Source organism: Rhopilema esculentum, chromosome 14 (assembly GCF_057945365.1).
Source record: "Rhopilema esculentum isolate cy_ngs chromosome 14, ASM5794536v1, whole genome shotgun sequence".
In the NCBI taxonomy this organism is placed as follows: Eukaryota; Metazoa; Cnidaria; class Scyphozoa; order Rhizostomeae; family Rhizostomatidae; genus Rhopilema; species Rhopilema esculentum.
The window spans coordinates 3,583,956-3,601,639 of record NC_142828.1 but is presented as its reverse complement, the minus strand read 5'-3'; the positions used below and the strand labels follow the sequence as shown (position 1 = coordinate 3,601,639).

The 17,684-nt window shown below is 37.3% G+C and overlaps 1 protein-coding gene and 1 long non-coding RNA gene across 2 annotated transcripts in view; one reads left to right on the top strand and one right to left on the bottom strand.

The window, feature by feature from the left end:
• The first annotated feature begins 63 nt into the window (after positions 1 to 63).
• LOC135696475 (uncharacterized) overlaps positions 64 to 17,684 on the top strand; it is a 27,378-nt gene continuing 9,757 nt past the window's right edge. Inside the window, exons 1-2 of the long non-coding RNA XR_010517361.2 lie at positions 64 to 1,141; positions 5,916 to 5,966. This is a non-coding gene — a long non-coding RNA (uncharacterized LOC135696475). The remainder of the gene's footprint in view (positions 1,142 to 5,915; positions 5,967 to 17,684) is intronic.
• LOC135696471 (uncharacterized) overlaps positions 8,665 to 17,684 on the bottom strand; it is a 10,524-nt gene continuing 1,504 nt past the window's right edge. The window contains exons 2-3 of the mRNA XM_065215867.2: positions 10,902 to 11,888; positions 8,665 to 10,365 (exon numbers count right to left, since the gene is read on the bottom strand). Of these exons, the coding sequence (XP_065071939.1) occupies positions 10,067 to 10,365; positions 10,902 to 11,888 (1,286 nt within the window). The 3' untranslated portion in view covers positions 8,665 to 10,066. The remainder of the gene's footprint in view (positions 10,366 to 10,901; positions 11,889 to 17,684) is intronic.

Below are 17,684 nucleotides of genomic sequence, written 5' to 3'. Positions count from 1 at the left end.
CAGATTCTTAATTTTGACTTCGATGAACTCAGATTTGTTATAAACCATCTTATGAATTATTCAGGTTCCAATTGCAGCTTGTGATAATAGGTGTTTTGTTTTGTGACTTGAGGAATTGCCCCGTATAATGCTACCGGGGTGTCAGGTAGATGTCCCTTGCGAGCCACTTCACATGTTTCCACATTGAAAGGCAAGGAGACCACCTGTTTTGGATATGAATTAAATTACGCTTAAAACTGACAAATTCAGTTTCAAGGGACGATGTAATTGTAGTTGATTAACAATGCACTTGTTAGAGCTATGCTACTCAACAAACTGGTTTGAATAGCCTACAACATTTGCAAATTGTTGAGATAAACTTTAATGTTTAAAATGCAAGAAAACAACTGTAACAGAATGTTCTCATATCCCCAAAATTAATGTTAGAGTTGTAGCCATATCTAAAAGCATTCCAACAGCCATAGCATTGACATGGTGGGGTGGGGGGGTCTAGGGGAGAATATTTTAACTTTCTTGGTGAATAATCATGTTTTTTAGACACTATTTTTGTACGGGACGTTTCTGTAGGTAATTTTTCTATAGTGTAAACGCAACCATTAAGTTTTGCGTAATTAGTCTAACCTTCGTTCCTTATATGTTGCTCTAATCTAAATTATGACAGGCTATCTAGGTAGCTACAGTGCCGTTGGAATGAAATTCATTATGAGGGGGGGGGGGGACTGTCCATTGTTTTCCTTCTCATTCAGTACACCGTTTTAAAGGAAACATACTACAGTTTAACAATTTTGGGGGGTCCAGCCCCCCAGCCGGCCATTATTTTGAAGGAGAAATGATAGAGCTACAAATCCAACATTGCTTCGGGGGGGGGGGGGGAAGGGGGATTCGAATTTACAGGGGCAAGGTAAAGTAGAAAGTTGCAAAAATTGCATTTTGTCTCAACATTTTTGTCCGGGATTGTAATTAAAAAGGACAGCAACAGAAACTTCTAGCCTCGCTCCCAAAAAAGTTGAAAGCAAAGGACTGGGACTAGCGTTCTTTGTGAAAGAGCGCCAAATGTTAAAGTGCTAACGCCACTCGGAAGGCATTGCTTTCTTGGTTGTATGAGATTTTTGTTTAGTTACACGTGGCCTGAGTTGTTACGGTTAGTGTATTTTATTACTATTGAATGATGAGCAGTTGCTTTTTAATTCTTAAGGCTAAAGGAAAGAGGACGGTTTCTTTCGTACAAATAGTGTGGTGTACTTGAAAGGGAGAGCATTAAACCGGTCTTATCACAAAAACAAACAACTGAGAACTGACGTTCGTCGGGTAGGCTGACCGTGGCATGACTTTTCAGAAAATTGATAGAAAATAAAGTATTGAGAAATAAATTTTAAGATGAATCTTAATTTTTATTGGAAGGACCAAACGTTTAAATTTAATTTCTTGGGAATTTATGTAAACAGTGTGCACTCAATTATACTTAGTTAGAGGTCCTGTTTCATTTTAAGAGTTGCTGCTGGAAATGTTTCTTGATTAAACTGATGTTCAACACGGTGGTTTTTGATTATCTGAAAATTCCTAGTTAAAAGCAATGAAATGGGGAAAAATAGATCTCCCAAGGTCTTTGATAGTCAGAAAACGCTCTCTTAGCTTGATTTTTTTGCTATTCAAAAGAGAATTTGAAGCTTATTTAAAAATGTGAACAATTTTTTTGCGGTACAGAATTTGAAAATGGCTTTGAAAAAAGCAAACATTTTACAACATACTTAAAGCTTTTTCGTCTGACACTCCTCAGAGCATAAAACGTCAGAATAGGTTCCGAAAAAAACACGTTAAACGTGTTTTTTTCGGAACCTATTCTGACGTTTTATGCTCTGAGGAGTGTCAGACGAAAAAGCTTTAAGTATGTTGTAAAATGTTTGCTTTTTTCAAAGCCATTTATTTAAAAATGTCAAAATATATCAAAATGTTATCCAAACAAACATATGGCGTCAAAATAACATAATGACTGCGAGTTTGTTTAAGAGCAAATGTTATAGATATAAATCTTTAAGTTGCTGTGGTTAATCAAAACATAGTTTCGTTGTTTTGCAAAGAAGGTCGCACTAGAAGTTTTGCATTCGTACAATCATGGCATTTCTTCGACGAAGCTGACTTTCCTTTTAAGCAGCAGTATTTTTTATGACAGCAAGTATAGTTTTATTCTAATAACAACAATTTTAATAGAGCCATGATGAACATACTTTTAATGACAAAATTAACCGCGATAAAAATTGTCGATTTTTCAATGGAGCTTCCTGAGTAACATATTGAGTTGTTTGTAGCCCTATGGTGGAACATCTCATTGATGGAGTTATTATCTCATAGATCTATCTCTATTTCCTTCTTTTTTTTCGGTTTTTTCTGGAAGGCTAGATTTAAGTTTTAATAGACAATAAGCATTTAATTAGTGATTTCTTATGTTGTTACCTTGAAAATCATCGTTTAACAGACGAGGATGAGGTGCATAGTGCTGTATGGAGCGTTTCATGCTGGCTTGATGGGTAAAAATGACTAGCCTTTTCGTTTTGGTCTGACAGGATGATACCTAAAGCCATTTTGATGTGCTCAACACAATACACAAACCCATCAAGCACCGAGGGTTGAAACAAACCCGGCATTGGAATGAACCAGGGATACCCGCGTTTCTCATTGCTACTTGACATCTACCCATAATATATGGTAAAAAAGTATGTGAGACGAAGAAGTCAGGTTTGCTTCCGAAGCTTCCGAATGCTTTCAAAGTTTCTTGCATCCCTCAGTGCCAACTGCAGAAGCATAAAGTATATAGGTAAATATAAAAAGAACAAATATTACAGAGATTGGGAAGGAGTGTTGGAATATAGACATCCAGATCTACGCAAAGAAGGTATTCAAATACTCTAGTCAGCATACTGAGCAAGGATAGCAGATGTACGAAGACATAAACACACAGATAGCGATTGCAGAAAATACTTTCATAAGAATGAGAGCACTGAAAACCACGGAATCAAAGTCTGGTCTGGGGCGCAAATGATGAAAGAATGGCCATTATAAAGCAGAGACATAGACATTTGGCAATTGAGGTATGCAAAGGACAAGAGATGCAGTTCCAGGAAAAGGCATTTGAAGATGAGCTGGACAGATAGAATATCTAAAGAATTCCTCCTGCAGAAAATCGGGGAAAGGAACTCTATTTTGTATGCCATCAATCGCAATGGGATAAGAGATAGGCAGTATCCATTGAAAAAAGCAAAAGAGGAATCAAATAATGTAAATCAAATATAACCGATGTTGCATAAGTATTTCTTGCAAAGATCACAAGTACAATCGAACGATAAAAATTCGATGTCCGTCAACTTTTTGTTTTCACCTTGGGGCTCTATTGGTAACTTTTTCAATAGGCAAGCTGCACTGATTGGGCAACCTCATCAGTCATGTGCTCGTGTTTCTGATTGGCCTATTTCGATGCACAACTTGGTAGATATAATTCCCAGCGCAGTGTTTTGATCTATGTTCAGACGTTTTATACTCTGAAGAGTGTCAGACGAAAAGCTTTACTATGATTCAAAATGTTTGTTTTTTCAAAGCCATCTGAGAAACAATTCAGTTTGTGTATGTGCATTGTGTATGTGCAATTTGTGCTTCTAATGTCACCTGCATCTACACGAATATATTGGCATCTATTGAGATAATCAGCAAAGCCAAAACTGATATCGTCCTTAAAAGACAGTTCCATCGTACCATAATCATCTTGACCACATGCTTTAATCGGCAGATACCGTAAATCCTTGAATTAGCCCCCCTGAGGGCTTACTTGTATTTAATATTTTTGGATGGGGTTGTTCGAGAGGAGGGGGGCTTATACGAGCAAGAGGCTTATGAAATTAAAGTAGACATTAAAAAGACATAGATTTACGGTAGCAGTGGGGGCTTATTCCATTGTATTGTATATTATTTGATGTTAATTTACAATAGTGATTATACACTAATTAAGACTAACATGAAGCGATTTCAAGGATTGCATAAGACAGTTCATTTACTGCAAAACGAGGATGCGCACTTGTTTTCAAGGAACCAAGTTTTGATCAGATTCTTAAATTGTCTAGTATTTTGTGCTGTCTTTATCGATTCCAGGAGTGAATTCCAGATTTTAGGCCCTTGAAAAAATTAATGATCTGATATCATTATTGGTCGTTCTGGCCTTTGAAATGTCAAGGAGGTTTTTGAGTCGAAGGTTATGACCTGTTGTTTTGGGTACAAAATAGTCTTTCATAAAAACAGGATTAAGGTTTTTAAGTGTTTTATAAACTTCGAGCGCTAAAATTCGAGGGGTACTTATTATCAATTTGTAATTCTAGAGTGGGGGCGTATTCGAGGGGGGGGGGCTTTTTCGTGGGGCAATTTGTTTACGAGAAACCCGTTTACAAAACGTTTTTGATAGTCTAAGCAAAGCCTCTGAACTACTAAGCAAATTTACTAGCTAATATATTGTAAGATTTCTAGATAACCTTTTTCGCAAATATTTTGATTCTTTTCTTTGGCGTATCATCACACCAGATTTATAGCTTACCACTTTCTTTACATAGTAAGACAAAATTCATGTCTGAAAGAAATCATTATGTTGAATCAGATTTACTTGTTCCTTTGCAAATTCAAAAGTAGCTTCAGACATCTTGATCTTGTAATTCAATACGCTTAATTTGGTGCATATGCTAATAGTGTTTCATTATTTTTGAATATTTTGCATTTTTTCCTTGCCAAATTTATTTACTTGCTATTTCATATTTATTAATAAGTTATTTCATATGACTATGCAATAGACAAAGCCAGTTAAACTTTTTCCTCGTAGCAAATCTTCATGCAGTAATGCACCACACCAAAAATTATCTGGCTGTCTTCAGTTCTGTCAACGGAGTAGAAATATGTCTCTTCGCAGAGAGTACAGCCTTAAATGTGTGGGATATTAAAATGAAAAACATCGTCGGTAGAATAAAGCAAAAGCCCACCACATCACAACAAACAATAAGATTAAACTGAAATGATAAATAATGATCTTTGGTCTCTTGATCTTTGGTCTTTGAAACTGTTTTATAGGACCTCTTTGAAAAAATAACTTTCTATGCATTCTTGCTTCACATTTATCTATACATCCTGTTTAAATGTCTAGTTCCTGAAAAATGTTTCATGCAACCTAACTTATTCAATTTCATTTTTTAACATGATGAGTAATGAACTAATGTCCTTTAGTTCTGAGGATTTTTTAAATCGCTCGGCCTACAAAATTGAATTTGTATTTCTATAAGGTTTCAAAAACATAAAATTTGCTATTATTAAGCCTAGTTTCCATATGACCGCTGAAGATCGATAAGGATCGCTCAAAATCGCTGAGGATCGCTGAGGATCGCTGAGGATCGCTGAGGATCGCTAAGGATCGCTGACATTTTAACTGCGGTTTTCATATGATCGTTACAAAACTTCAGCGATCCGTAGCGATCCTCAGCGATCATATGGAAACCAGGCTTTATTATGCTAGATGTTTTAGATATTGTTATGAGTTGGAGTCTTACAATTTGGGATGTAAATAGGACAATATTTTACTACAGAAGTAAAAGACGATCCAACCCAAGGGGGGAAGGGGGAAAAGGGGGGTTCGAATTTACAGGGGCGATGTTAAGAAGAAAATTAGAAAAATTGAGTTTTGTCTCAACATTTTTGTCCGGGATTGTAGTCTGGAGAACATAATTTGCTTTACTTTCTAACTTTAGATTAGAGTACACCGAATTTTTCTTTTCTTTCTTTGATACCTATTTTGGTTTTGGCTATAGAAGTAAACATTAGAGAAACCTAGTTTGGAGCATTGTTGATTTTTTTCAGGTACCTCGTTAACTAATTCTAACTCTGTATTTCCACAGATGTATTTCCACACAACATTGCTTCAGGGTGAAGAAACTGAAAATCTTAAGGTAAGCGGTTAAAATAATCAAAACTGATCCTGCCCCCCCCCCCCATAATATTAATCAGTAGCCCTGCTAGAGAGGGAATTGTTTCGCTACTTGTAGTTTTTTTAACTGTTTACTTGCCTGATATTCATTGCTTATACAAATGACCTCATTCTGTTTATGTAAATGATAAGAGTTATAAGATGTAAGTATGAATTTTCATTAGTCTTTACAAGCCCATGGTTGACTCAGCGATGAAGAACGGTATCCATAACAATTTCAATTTTTGTCTAGCTACCTTAGTTATAACTAGAAACCACGTCCCCTTTCAATTTGTTGCTTTGTGAAACAAACTTATATAAGCCACTTGCTGTGTGCATTTGAATAACTTTTTAAACATTTTTGTTTTCTAAAAACACGTGCCTTAAACGCAGTGGCGGCTCGTGACTTTCACAGTTGGGAGGGCAGACCATCAATATTGCGATAATCGATAGAAAGGTCAAGTTTGCAAATTTTTCACTGTATTCATGGTTCGATGTTGATCGTCATGGAGCGCAAAAGAAGAAGCATATATAGATGTGGTTGTTGTTTAGCGATGATGTCATTTTATGGGCAAAATTTTTCTTGCCCCGAATTCCTCCAAATAAGCCAATCACAGGCCGCGTTTCGCAATGCTCGAGGTCGAAAATTGGCTTGTGTGCATGTCGGCTAGGGGGCATTGAATCTTTTTGAGGGGGCATTGCCCCAGATGCCCATTAGCAAGAGCCGCCACTGCTTAAACGTAAAGAGACTACAAAAAGTCAACAGAAAAATAACCTATGTATTGCGATTGTTGTTGAAGAAATGTTACCTTATTTCGCACCTTTAAGTATTACCTTTGATGAAAATCAACAACCATTTTCACTTACATTATTGAATCCGTCTGAAGATTCAATCTAGTTTTAGCATAAAATCCTTTTATTTTATTCTTTCTAGAGACTAAATTCCTTATTTGAAGAATATATTCTTATGTCTTTAGATCTAGTTTCTGTCAATTGGCTTATATTCGAAGGCTCACCAGTAGAATAAAATATCTAACCACACGTATCGAGCTGTTGCGAGTGCAGAACATTGTTGACGCTTATATAAAATAAATAAATAATAAACAATTTGTTTAAAGTTACCAGAGAAAATAGCGTTTAGCTTATTGAGGCAAGCTATACAAATTACAAAAAAGTATACTAATTACAAAAAAACCTAGATTCGGAACAAAATCTTTGCACCATTTGCAGCTGCAGTCCAAAGTTTTGATGGACCTAATATTTCTTTTAAATATTTCTAATGATCGGGACTCTTTGATTTCTTTTGGCAAAGTCTGCCATAATTTTTTTGCCAATAAATCTGAAAGTATCAATACCATATAAATTCGTCCTAGCCCTCGGCAAAACAAGATAACTTCCGCCACGAAGGCCATATGGCACATCTTTAGTAACAAATTCTTCCGCCATAAAGACGAATTCAAGTTGTTTACGGTTTTATAAATCTCTGTTAGGAGCAGCTGTAAATTCTTCTGGTCAACAGATCCTGAGTTACTTTCAATTAAAAGTTTCTCAAAATTGGAAGTACTATCTTTGTGTATGATTCTCAGGGCTTTTTCATGTATCTTGCTGATCTTGTTATTCGATTTCCTATCATGAAACATCTACATAAGTGGCCAATAACTGAAATGCGACATTACAAAGGAGGTCATTGTTACTTCTAATTGTGGCGTTTCCATATATCTTGATACTCGTGCCAGTGCATGCAACTTTCAGCTTGCTTTCTTACAAAGATTATTAACGTGAGTTTTGAAATTCAGTTTTTTGTCGAGTGTCACTCCTAAAAGTTTCTTTTCGTCACTTTCTCTATCAAAGATCCAGAAATATTTACAGTAGCCTCATCATCTTTATTCCCGAAGACAAGCAAATGGCTTTTATCCTCATTCATCGTATAGTTATTTTCAAACCAGAGTGATAGTAAAGCGGCATCCCTTTCAAGTGATTCTAAGATTGAACCCAGATCTGAACCACACGCAAAGATAGAAGTGTCATCTGCGTAGTTGCAAGTCTCAGTATCTTTCACCAGGTAGAAGAAATCATTAATATATAAGTTGAAGAGCAGGGGTCCCAAACCTGAGCCTTGGGGAACACCTAACAAAGTCCGTTTCAAGGGGCTGAATGAACCATTAACCTTCACTCTTTGTTGCCTTTCATTTAAGTAACTATGAATCAATTTTAGAGCTGATCGGCTAAGCCGTAAGCAGATAATTTGGCAATTAGTAGTTCATGATTTATGCAATCAAACGCCTTAGAGAGAGGTCCATCAAGATTGCTCCTGCAAATCCTTTTTTGTCCAAAACTGATTTGCATTTCTCGAGAAATCTTACAAGAGCCTGTTGTGTATTGTAGCCTTCCTGAAATCCACAGAGATACTGAAACTGGAAAGATTCTGAGTAAATTACAATTTGTTCAGAACGCTTAAAGCGATCATCTGACAAATGTGCTCTAGATCTTTGGCAAAAGGGCATTGAGCACTTTACAAACACTGTTTAGTAGTTATCTTAATGAACATATGTTCTATCAGATCTCCTTTATCAGTATATTCAATTTGGTAATATCTTCTAGCTCTCTATCGTGGATAAAGATTATTTAAGACGTTAACAAAATTGCCCATAACAGTAGTAGATGCACGAAAAAAGGAAGCACTTGTCCAATAATAGTTATCAGTTTCTGGAAACATTACTAGGCCTCGCAAAAATGATAATGGAAAGATATTCTAATATTCTAAAAGAAGTACAATGTATATAAGACAGAGTATGTATGATTGTATTTAACATAAATAGAACGAATCACATTGCAAATGATTCTAAAGCAGTATATGTCAGTTGAAGAAAAGTTTGGTGTGATCACTGTCCTTGATAGGCATGAATATGCTGCCAACAGATTAAAAAACAATGATGCTTATAAGAATTGGAATCTATTGCGCCAGTTAGTATTACAAATACCACAAATGTCCGGTAATAAGGCTGCCTGCATGTATGCAAGAATTGGCAAGCATAATTTCCTTTCATGATTTTTCTGTTTAGGTTCTTATCTACACGCAGTAATCTAAGTTTTGACAATTCGAACCTTCGCAGACTCGAACAAAAGATAGCTTCCCTTGGAAGTTCGAATAATTGCAGGCGATACTACGACAAGGCGATACTACGACAATGCGATACTACGACATAGCGATGCTACGACATTCGACGATACAACGAAAACGGTTCCCATCACTTCATGTTTGTCATATGAGCAAAAATTAATCATATATCTTCATCGATCTATTGATTAAGCTGCTACTTGCCACCATAAAATCAGATACAGCTAAACCTACGAAAGCCTTAACAAAATAGTTCTTACAACTCCAGAAATGGAATATTGACAGCTCATTAGCAAAACGTAAGGGTAATTCTGTGCAGCTAAAAAGCATTGTTGTCAGTGATTTTATTAAGATCTAAAATAATTCTACAAGAAATTGTTACATAGATTAGATCCAATGTATTGGAAATTATACATGAAGCATTAACTAAAGCACTATAATGGTTATAAAATAAATCTTAAATAATACAGATTTCATGATTCCATCAGCCAGTGAAGATAATTTCATCCTGGCTGATAAGAACAATCTAGACATGTTTACTATCTACTCAGGCACGCCGGAGCATGGGGGGCTGGGGGGCTAGAGCTTCTTTACTTTTTGATGAGCTATGATATTCAGGTAGTGGCATCAATATTATGGGGGAAACTACAATTTGCCAAGAGCCCCCCCCCCGCCCAATCCAAAATATGCTCCAGTATCCCTGCTACTTAGAGTTTATGATTCATTCCTTATTGGTTTGCCTACAAATCGACCACGACTGACATATTTCAGATATTGCAAGGTATAGCACCATTCTAGACTTTCAATATAAAACATGCATGTCTACGTATTGAGATTTTCAACAGCTTTTTGAAAGGACAAAACGCTTATCGACTACGTGAAAAAGTCAACAGAATTATATCGACTGTAGCGCAAACAAATAAGAAATCAATTTTAATGCAACAAATAAATTAAAACAATAATATTCAGACATTTTTGTATTTACCCTCCATAACTTTTACTAGGTTTTTCAATTCCACAAATGCATTCCCCAATATACTCACTAATGCTACGAGAAAAATAAGAGCATATCCGACTTTCATTAATGGGTGATACTCGCGCTGTAAACTGACATAGAACCAGAGAGGGAAAACGATTGACAGCAATCCGTTAAAAGTACCACCAACTAGGGACAGCGCAGGTCCAAAATTTGGTATCACTATGGCCAAAACCCACATTACGATGATTAGAGAAATTCGGATGACACATCTTTGCCAGCAGAATTCTGAAATGAAAATCGCATCATAAAGAATTTATATGGAAAGCATATAAAATAATGATTAATGGTTCTGAGCAATCGTTTTCTAATGGCACAATTACAGAGTAAAATATGAAATGATTGTACCAATAATCTTGTCTGTACACGCAGTATAAGACAGGGAACGCGGAAGCGAGGGGGACTGAGGGAGCTTTAGCCCCCCCCCTATAATTTCAAAAATGTACATAAAACCATAGAAAAATTGTCTTGCTCTTGGTTTTTAGCATGTTTAGCCCCCCCCTCAAAACATGCTAGCCCCCTCCATCTGTAATATGCTCCGCGGTGCTTGGTATAAAATACATGAAATGCGTATTTCATGCACTGCATGACAACAATGTATCGCAAAATTTCCACTGAGATGGGCCGGTTTCAGTGAGTATCTGACCTTAACTAAAAAAATATTTCAGATTTGAAACTAGGGGTCACACTACTGCTTTAAAACTTTATAAATTCACAGCCAATGATTACGCTCTGTATATGATTTTACTAGCTTAAAAACTTACCATTCGGAGTTTTGAAGAATACCTCTACCAGCTGGTAGACAGGGTTCATCTGTAAAACGAAGGCAGAGAGCACATGACCAAGAATCAACACTTGTGAAATTGTGACAAACGCTTTGTATGATACGATTTTGTGGTAAATTGAGAGGCTTGAAAGGGTCGTCAGTAGGTCTTCTCCGATGAAGTTGCCAAGAACAAAGAATGCCGTCAAGGCCACTGAGATGTAGACAACGGACAGCGTCGTGAAACCGATTACGACCACTTTCGGGAACTTATCCGGCTCCTTCATATCACCCTGCACCGTTGGAAAGATGCCGACGCCACTGAAAGCAAACACAATAATGCCGAAGGAGGCAAAAACATTTTCAATGTCCAGTGGAGGGATATGCGCTTGTAAGACATTATTGTAATGCACCATGCCAAGGCATGCACAGATAAAAATGGCAGTGACAACACTAGTGACAGTCGCAACTAACGCTATACCCCAGAAATCCTTAGGAGAGCCAAGCAAGTTAAACGGTATGATGAAGCCAACGGTGATCGATATCCAAACACGCAATTCGTTGTGACTTGAAATACCACCAAAATGGAACGGTATTAATTTGGACAGGATTTCTCCAGCAAGTAGCAGGAAAACAAGACAGGACATTATTTGTCCACAGTACAAAGTTACAACGACAAACTTTCGCGTTTTGTTCCCCACGGCTTCTTTGGCTAACTGTGGATAAGGCTCTCTGGACACGTCTCTTCGGTCATTTGCTACTGTCATGCTCACGGATTTGGCCAATAAAACACCACAACAGCAAGTGATTATGGGGATGAAGACAAAAAATGGGATGCTCAACCAGCCAGCTAGTTTCGCTCCATAAGGTATCGCTACAAGGCCAGCGCCTAGAATGTTACCAATCACAAAGAAGGTCGCAGTCACCATAGACAGTCCTTCCCTTGGTGCACTCAGATCGAATTCAAATGACTGAACCTTAGACTCATCTGTGGACGAAAAAAACTCAATTATTGAAATAGACGTAATAATAAACTGCTTTTAAAATAAAGGTTTTTACGAACAAGTGCCAAGAAGTATCAGGAGCCAATAAGTAAGCGCTAAAAGATGGCATGCCTGGGCAACCATTCGTAGAGAAAACTCTTTCAAGGTTTGTACTGCTTTGAATAGGCGTTTGTGTCTAAAGCCCCGGCCAAACCAGCGCAACATTTTGTCCAACAATGTTGGGTATAAATGTTGGGCCGGTTTGGCCACCCATGTTGGGCGATGTTGGATGATGTTGGACGAAGTTTGACTCTGATAAAAAATGTTGGATGATGTTGGACGATGTTGGGATGTTTTGGCCACCCTGTCCAACATAATCACGTTCGCGCAAGCAGAAAAGCAGAGCCCGCCACTTTGATTTGTTTTGGTCTGCAAGCTGCGAATGCAATTTACGAAAGATGGAGACCAAACATCCACAGAAAAATCGGCTTTTTGAAACGAGTCAGCTTCGGTCAGACGAAGAAGAAAATGAAGACTGTTCTTACGACAGCATGGATGAGTTTGATAACGAGGAGATAAGGAGATTATTAAAGATAAAGAAGAAGGCCTCAGTAAATGAGAGACAAGCGGGGCAGCTGTCAAAAGGTTCAAAGAGAAAAAGTTTTGTATTTGACGATAACTCTCCACCAATCAAAGCGAAACAAAATCGGGGAAGACTGCCAAGAAGAAAATACGGACAATGAAGATGAAAAAAGGGAGCATAAAGGTAGAGTTAAAAACAAAGAGAGAAAGGCAAAAAAGTGGAGTACAGACGAAGTAACAACACTAATTGAAATATTTGAAGAAAAGCCTTGCCCCTGGAACGTCTACAATAAAAGCTACCACATGAGAGATAAAAGAGAAAAGGCATACAAGGAGTTGGAGTCTGCACTTGGTGTTTCTTCAAATGAAATCAAGTCAAAAAAATGTCATGCTTATAATTATAATCATTTAATCATTCTAAAGGGTTATTATGTTTGAAACTCTAATATTTCATTTTATCATTGTTAACACAAGCTATTTCCTTCAGCTATTCCTTTCGTGATTTTTAAACATCTTACATGTTTTCGTGACTTCAAAATTGTAATGACCCGATTTAGGCTATTCTAAACTTCTCATGCTGATTTAATTTCATTGCATTTTCTCGTACGATCCTCGTGATTATTTTTCACGCGCCTATTACGTCATTTTCCAGCTCTCAATCTTCACCCTTTCTTTTATAGTTCTTATGATGTTGACAAAATGCAAGGCGTCTAAGTCTAAGGAAATTTGACCTTATACAAATCACTGAAACGAGGCCAATAGGGCGTGGTTTCACGGGTAACACCCATTACCCTCCCACTCTGCAGCAGCTGGCGCCACCACTGGACCAAAAGCGTGGCGCTAGAAAGGCTATTGCCGATGAGCGATAAAAATTTCGATTGCCTACAATACTTATCTGGCTAGATTGAACACGAGTTTTTGAAAAGGCAAGAAACAGCTCAAATGACATTAACTAGACTATAATTGGGTTGCTGGAGAAAGGCCGGTGTCCCAAAGACTGATAAAACCAAGAGTAGAGGAGCTTTGATAACAGCTAAAAATGAAATTGAGAAAATCTTTACTCAAGCAGAGACAGATTGTCTTTCGCAGATAATCACTTTGACTACACATCCAAGGTATTCTTTCGCCGTTTCGAATAAAACTGCTGCCCGGTTTGGAACTGTAAATATTGCTATCGACAAAAAACTTCTCTTCTTGTCACTCCACATTCATGAAACGTACAATTAGCTCCAGGCATGTTAATAATATAGCATACTTGATAATTTGATGATAAGTTGAAAATATCATGTTAAAACGACGTGCAAATTAACTCTACCGGGCGAAAGCTGTGCACTCATTTTGATCACGTGACATAATTATAATGAAACAAAATGTTAGAAATTCGACACTGGATGTTTTTAAGTTTCGATATTCATTACCTCATCCATAGCCTGCGTGCAGACTCTGTTGAAAAAATTGAAAATAGGAGAAAAAGTAGAGTCTGCGAGCCGAGCCGAGCCGCTTTTCTTGTTTACAGGTTCCTTAAAATCAAGGAACCGAATGTGATTGGTTGGGGGAAGTTCAATTTTTTTTTCAGTTTTCAAAGTGGCGCCTCCGAGCAGTGTTGATGTCAGCGAACAAGATAAGCGGCTCTGTTGCGCAGACTCTACTCTTTTAAATTTCCGAGTCTGCACGCAGGCTACTCCTCCATGGATCGAGGGCCTACTAATGTCGATACCTGCGATTTGGCTCTGGCGAAGAAATAATGTCCAGGACGTTGGCATAGTGAAATTTTTATTTGGACAAAACTTTCAAAGTGAATCTTTTCAATGTGGATTTTCAGTTCCTTATCAGCTTTTAGATATTTCCGGGTAATCTTTACTTTACTTTTCCGGGTAAGGGGTTTCTTCGGAGTAAAATACATGTTAACACTCTGATTTGGTTTATCTATTAAATAATATTAGTTATTAATGCAGGTTTTTATGAATACTTGTGTAAATTTGTTCTATTTGGTTAGTTCTGAAAATTCATTGCAATGATGGTATTAATTTTTTCGCGTGGCCTGGTTTGTCATCGCGTACCATAAACAAATCGAGAGAGGCGACTCGAATTTTTGCTGGATTATGAAAGGAAAACCGTGTTAATACGCTTAAGAATTTTAAGTTTTTTCTTGCTTTACGCTTGGCTAAGAAACAACGCAAATGATTCTTAGTATCAATTGAAAACTCAGATAAGGAATAGGCAACGGTTTGACTACGTTCTTAATGAAAGCCAATTTAATGTGAGTGTCGACTGCTCAAAAGAGAAGGGGGCGAATATCTTTAAAAACTATGGGTGTGGTCACCAATGACATTTCCGACCACACCCTTGTGTGCGATAGTCAGAATACTTTCTAGATCCGCCCCTGCCGAGGATGGCTCAGTGGCAAGCTCCGAGGTTGGCTCAGTGATTAGGGTTGCTGACTACAAGGGTCCGTGATTCGAGTCCCTGGCATGCCAAAACTTTCTCAGAGTGAGGAGAGTCGCTAGTTATTTTAGGCGTAGAAATTATGAGGTGTGGTCACATCGAGATGAAGGACCAGGACACTGCTTGTGCTCGATAAGAAAAAGCTTTTCAGAGTCCTGAAACTACCTGGGGAAGCTAGGTAGCAAGCAATACATGGGCTCTGACATAGGTTGGAAAGTGGGGGGCCAAGTGAAAACTTTACACCCACAACAGAAAATTTTGAAAAAGGCACTTTTGTTTTGCAGAAAGTGGGGGGGGGAACATGGCCCCACGGCCCCCTTCGTCGGAGACCCTGCAATACAATATGATATCATCTTTATAGTGTCACGGGATATCCAAAAACAAATAAAAGGTTACTGTACTCGCGGTGCTGTACAGTAGCGGCACCACGAGGGGACAGTAGCGGCGCCACGAGGGGACAGTAGCGGAGTTGTACAGCAGCGGAGACACGTCCCCCCCCCAAGGTCTCGGCAGGATCAATTTTGTATTTCGTCTAAATTCAATGAGAAAATGTTTGTGGAGGGGTAATATTTTGGCAAAGTACTTTTAGTGATGAAATCCTATGATTTTCAAACTGCCTTTACATAACCAAAAGTTAAGCATGGGCATTCCCTTCAGGTAAAATTGGCGTTCCCTGTTGGTGAAAGGGCGTTTTCTGGTGCTTAAAAGGGCGTGGCCTAATAATTTTGTTTTGTCCCCCAACCCCAGAGCGTAGTGGCTGGGGCCCCCATTGCTGCTATACTAAATTTATGTGAGAAACCACTTCTCTCATTCTGAGGCAGTTTCAATCGCAACTGACCATCACATTACTAGAAATAGCAGCTGCTTCTCATACGATATTATCTAGATATGTGCTCAGAATAATTATCTGAAAAAGACCACGTGTCCGTGAGCTAGGTCGTTAGGTTCATCAAGGTACAAAAAATATCACTAAAATAGCCCATTATAAAGGTCGTTACCAACAGCTAAACAACCTATTGAAAATTTAACAGGGTGTGAATTAGACAATAAAAGAAATCTATGCAAGGGGATGTCACTTTTCTTTAACCTGTGATATGTCAGTCAAGCCAGGTATTTTTTGTATATATCAAATATCTTACATCAGTACAATAAAAAAGATCAGTCTTCACTTTGCTACCTATTTCTTGTTGTTATCACTCATCAACTTTAAAACTTAATTAATAAATGCAGCATTGAGTTTCAGTGTCATTTTACCTGTAGTTAAACATGGAAAAAGTTAAATAAGGTTGCCACACCCAGCTATTTCATTCTTTGCACCTGCTGCAGGCACAAATTTACAACAAATTTAATAAAACAATTGTCTTTTGTAGCTGACAACAGGTACTTCCTGTTAATGCAATAGAGCCTTCATGTATACAGGTTTTTATGGATTTCTATTGATGGATACACACATACAGATGATTAAAGTTTGATTTGAGTTCTACAATTTCTCTAACAATAAGTACTTAAAAGGAATGCTGAATACAGGTCTAGTATTTTGGCCCCTATCTTACATTCTCCTTCTTCCTTTCAAAACACAAAACATAAATTTCTTAATTGAAAACATCTACATAATTCAAATAAGTTTCAGATTACTGGTATATTTATGATTTCTCTTCTGCCTTTGAAGGCAAACAAAAGAAGCAGATATGGGACAAGCAGCTCTATTCAAGTAGACCTAAACTTGTAATATATCAGTGTGATGTATAAAACTGCTAACTTAAATTGCATTTAGATGATTTCCAAAACTTTCCCTGCTTCACCAACACTTGAAATGCTATACTTGAGAAGACATATATTCTGGCTTTGTTGATAGATCAGTGATGTATAAAATTCCATTTAATGTTTATTGTTAAAAGATCTTCCTATTTTTCATTGAAACTCAAAATGAAATCACAGTAGTACATACTGTAAGCATAACAAAGATAATTTACAATTTGCTGTTGAAAGTATTTTCAAACTGACTCAAACATTTAATGGAAATTCATGTTTAAAAAACAAATATCTGGGACCATTAACTGAAGATCCTATCTCCAAAAGTCTTTCAAATGCACATAAACAGGCTGTTTACCATCGGCCTACTCTGTCCTTTGGCTTATCTGCATTTGTATTTGTATTTGTTACTATATAGCATTAGGAGGTAGTTAAGAGTTGGTAGTTTGCTTATCAGGCAGTGTCCCTTCCTCTTGATGTGAGCCCACCTCATGATTCCTATGCCTTGAAATACAGCAAGCATGCAGCTCTACATAATAGAAGTGAAAGTTTCCTCATATCAGGGACTCTAAACCACAGACCCTTGGGTCTGTAGTCTGCTACTGTAATCACTGAGCTATCCTTGCACCTAATGTCCGCTAAAGAATATTCTTTCTTACTCAAATGGATCCAAATTGAAAGCATACTTCATAAGAGCCACTATAATCATATTTATTTTGTTGAAGAACAAAGTAAGGTTGCAAATAAAATGTTTTTGGGGGTGATTCCATGTTAGAAAAACAGTTACTCAATTTTAGCAAGGTAGGAGAATTCTACTGTTAACATGAACTAAATAGAGCTCTATCATCTTGTTTTCAATTATTTTCTATTTCAAATATTTTGGAGTTTAAAAGCTATGCCTTAGCATCATATCAGTACTATCTTTAACAAATGGTACACCATTCAGAAATTCAATTATTCTCTATTTCAAATATTTTGGAGTTTAAAAGCTATGCCTTAGCATCATATCAGTACTATCTTTA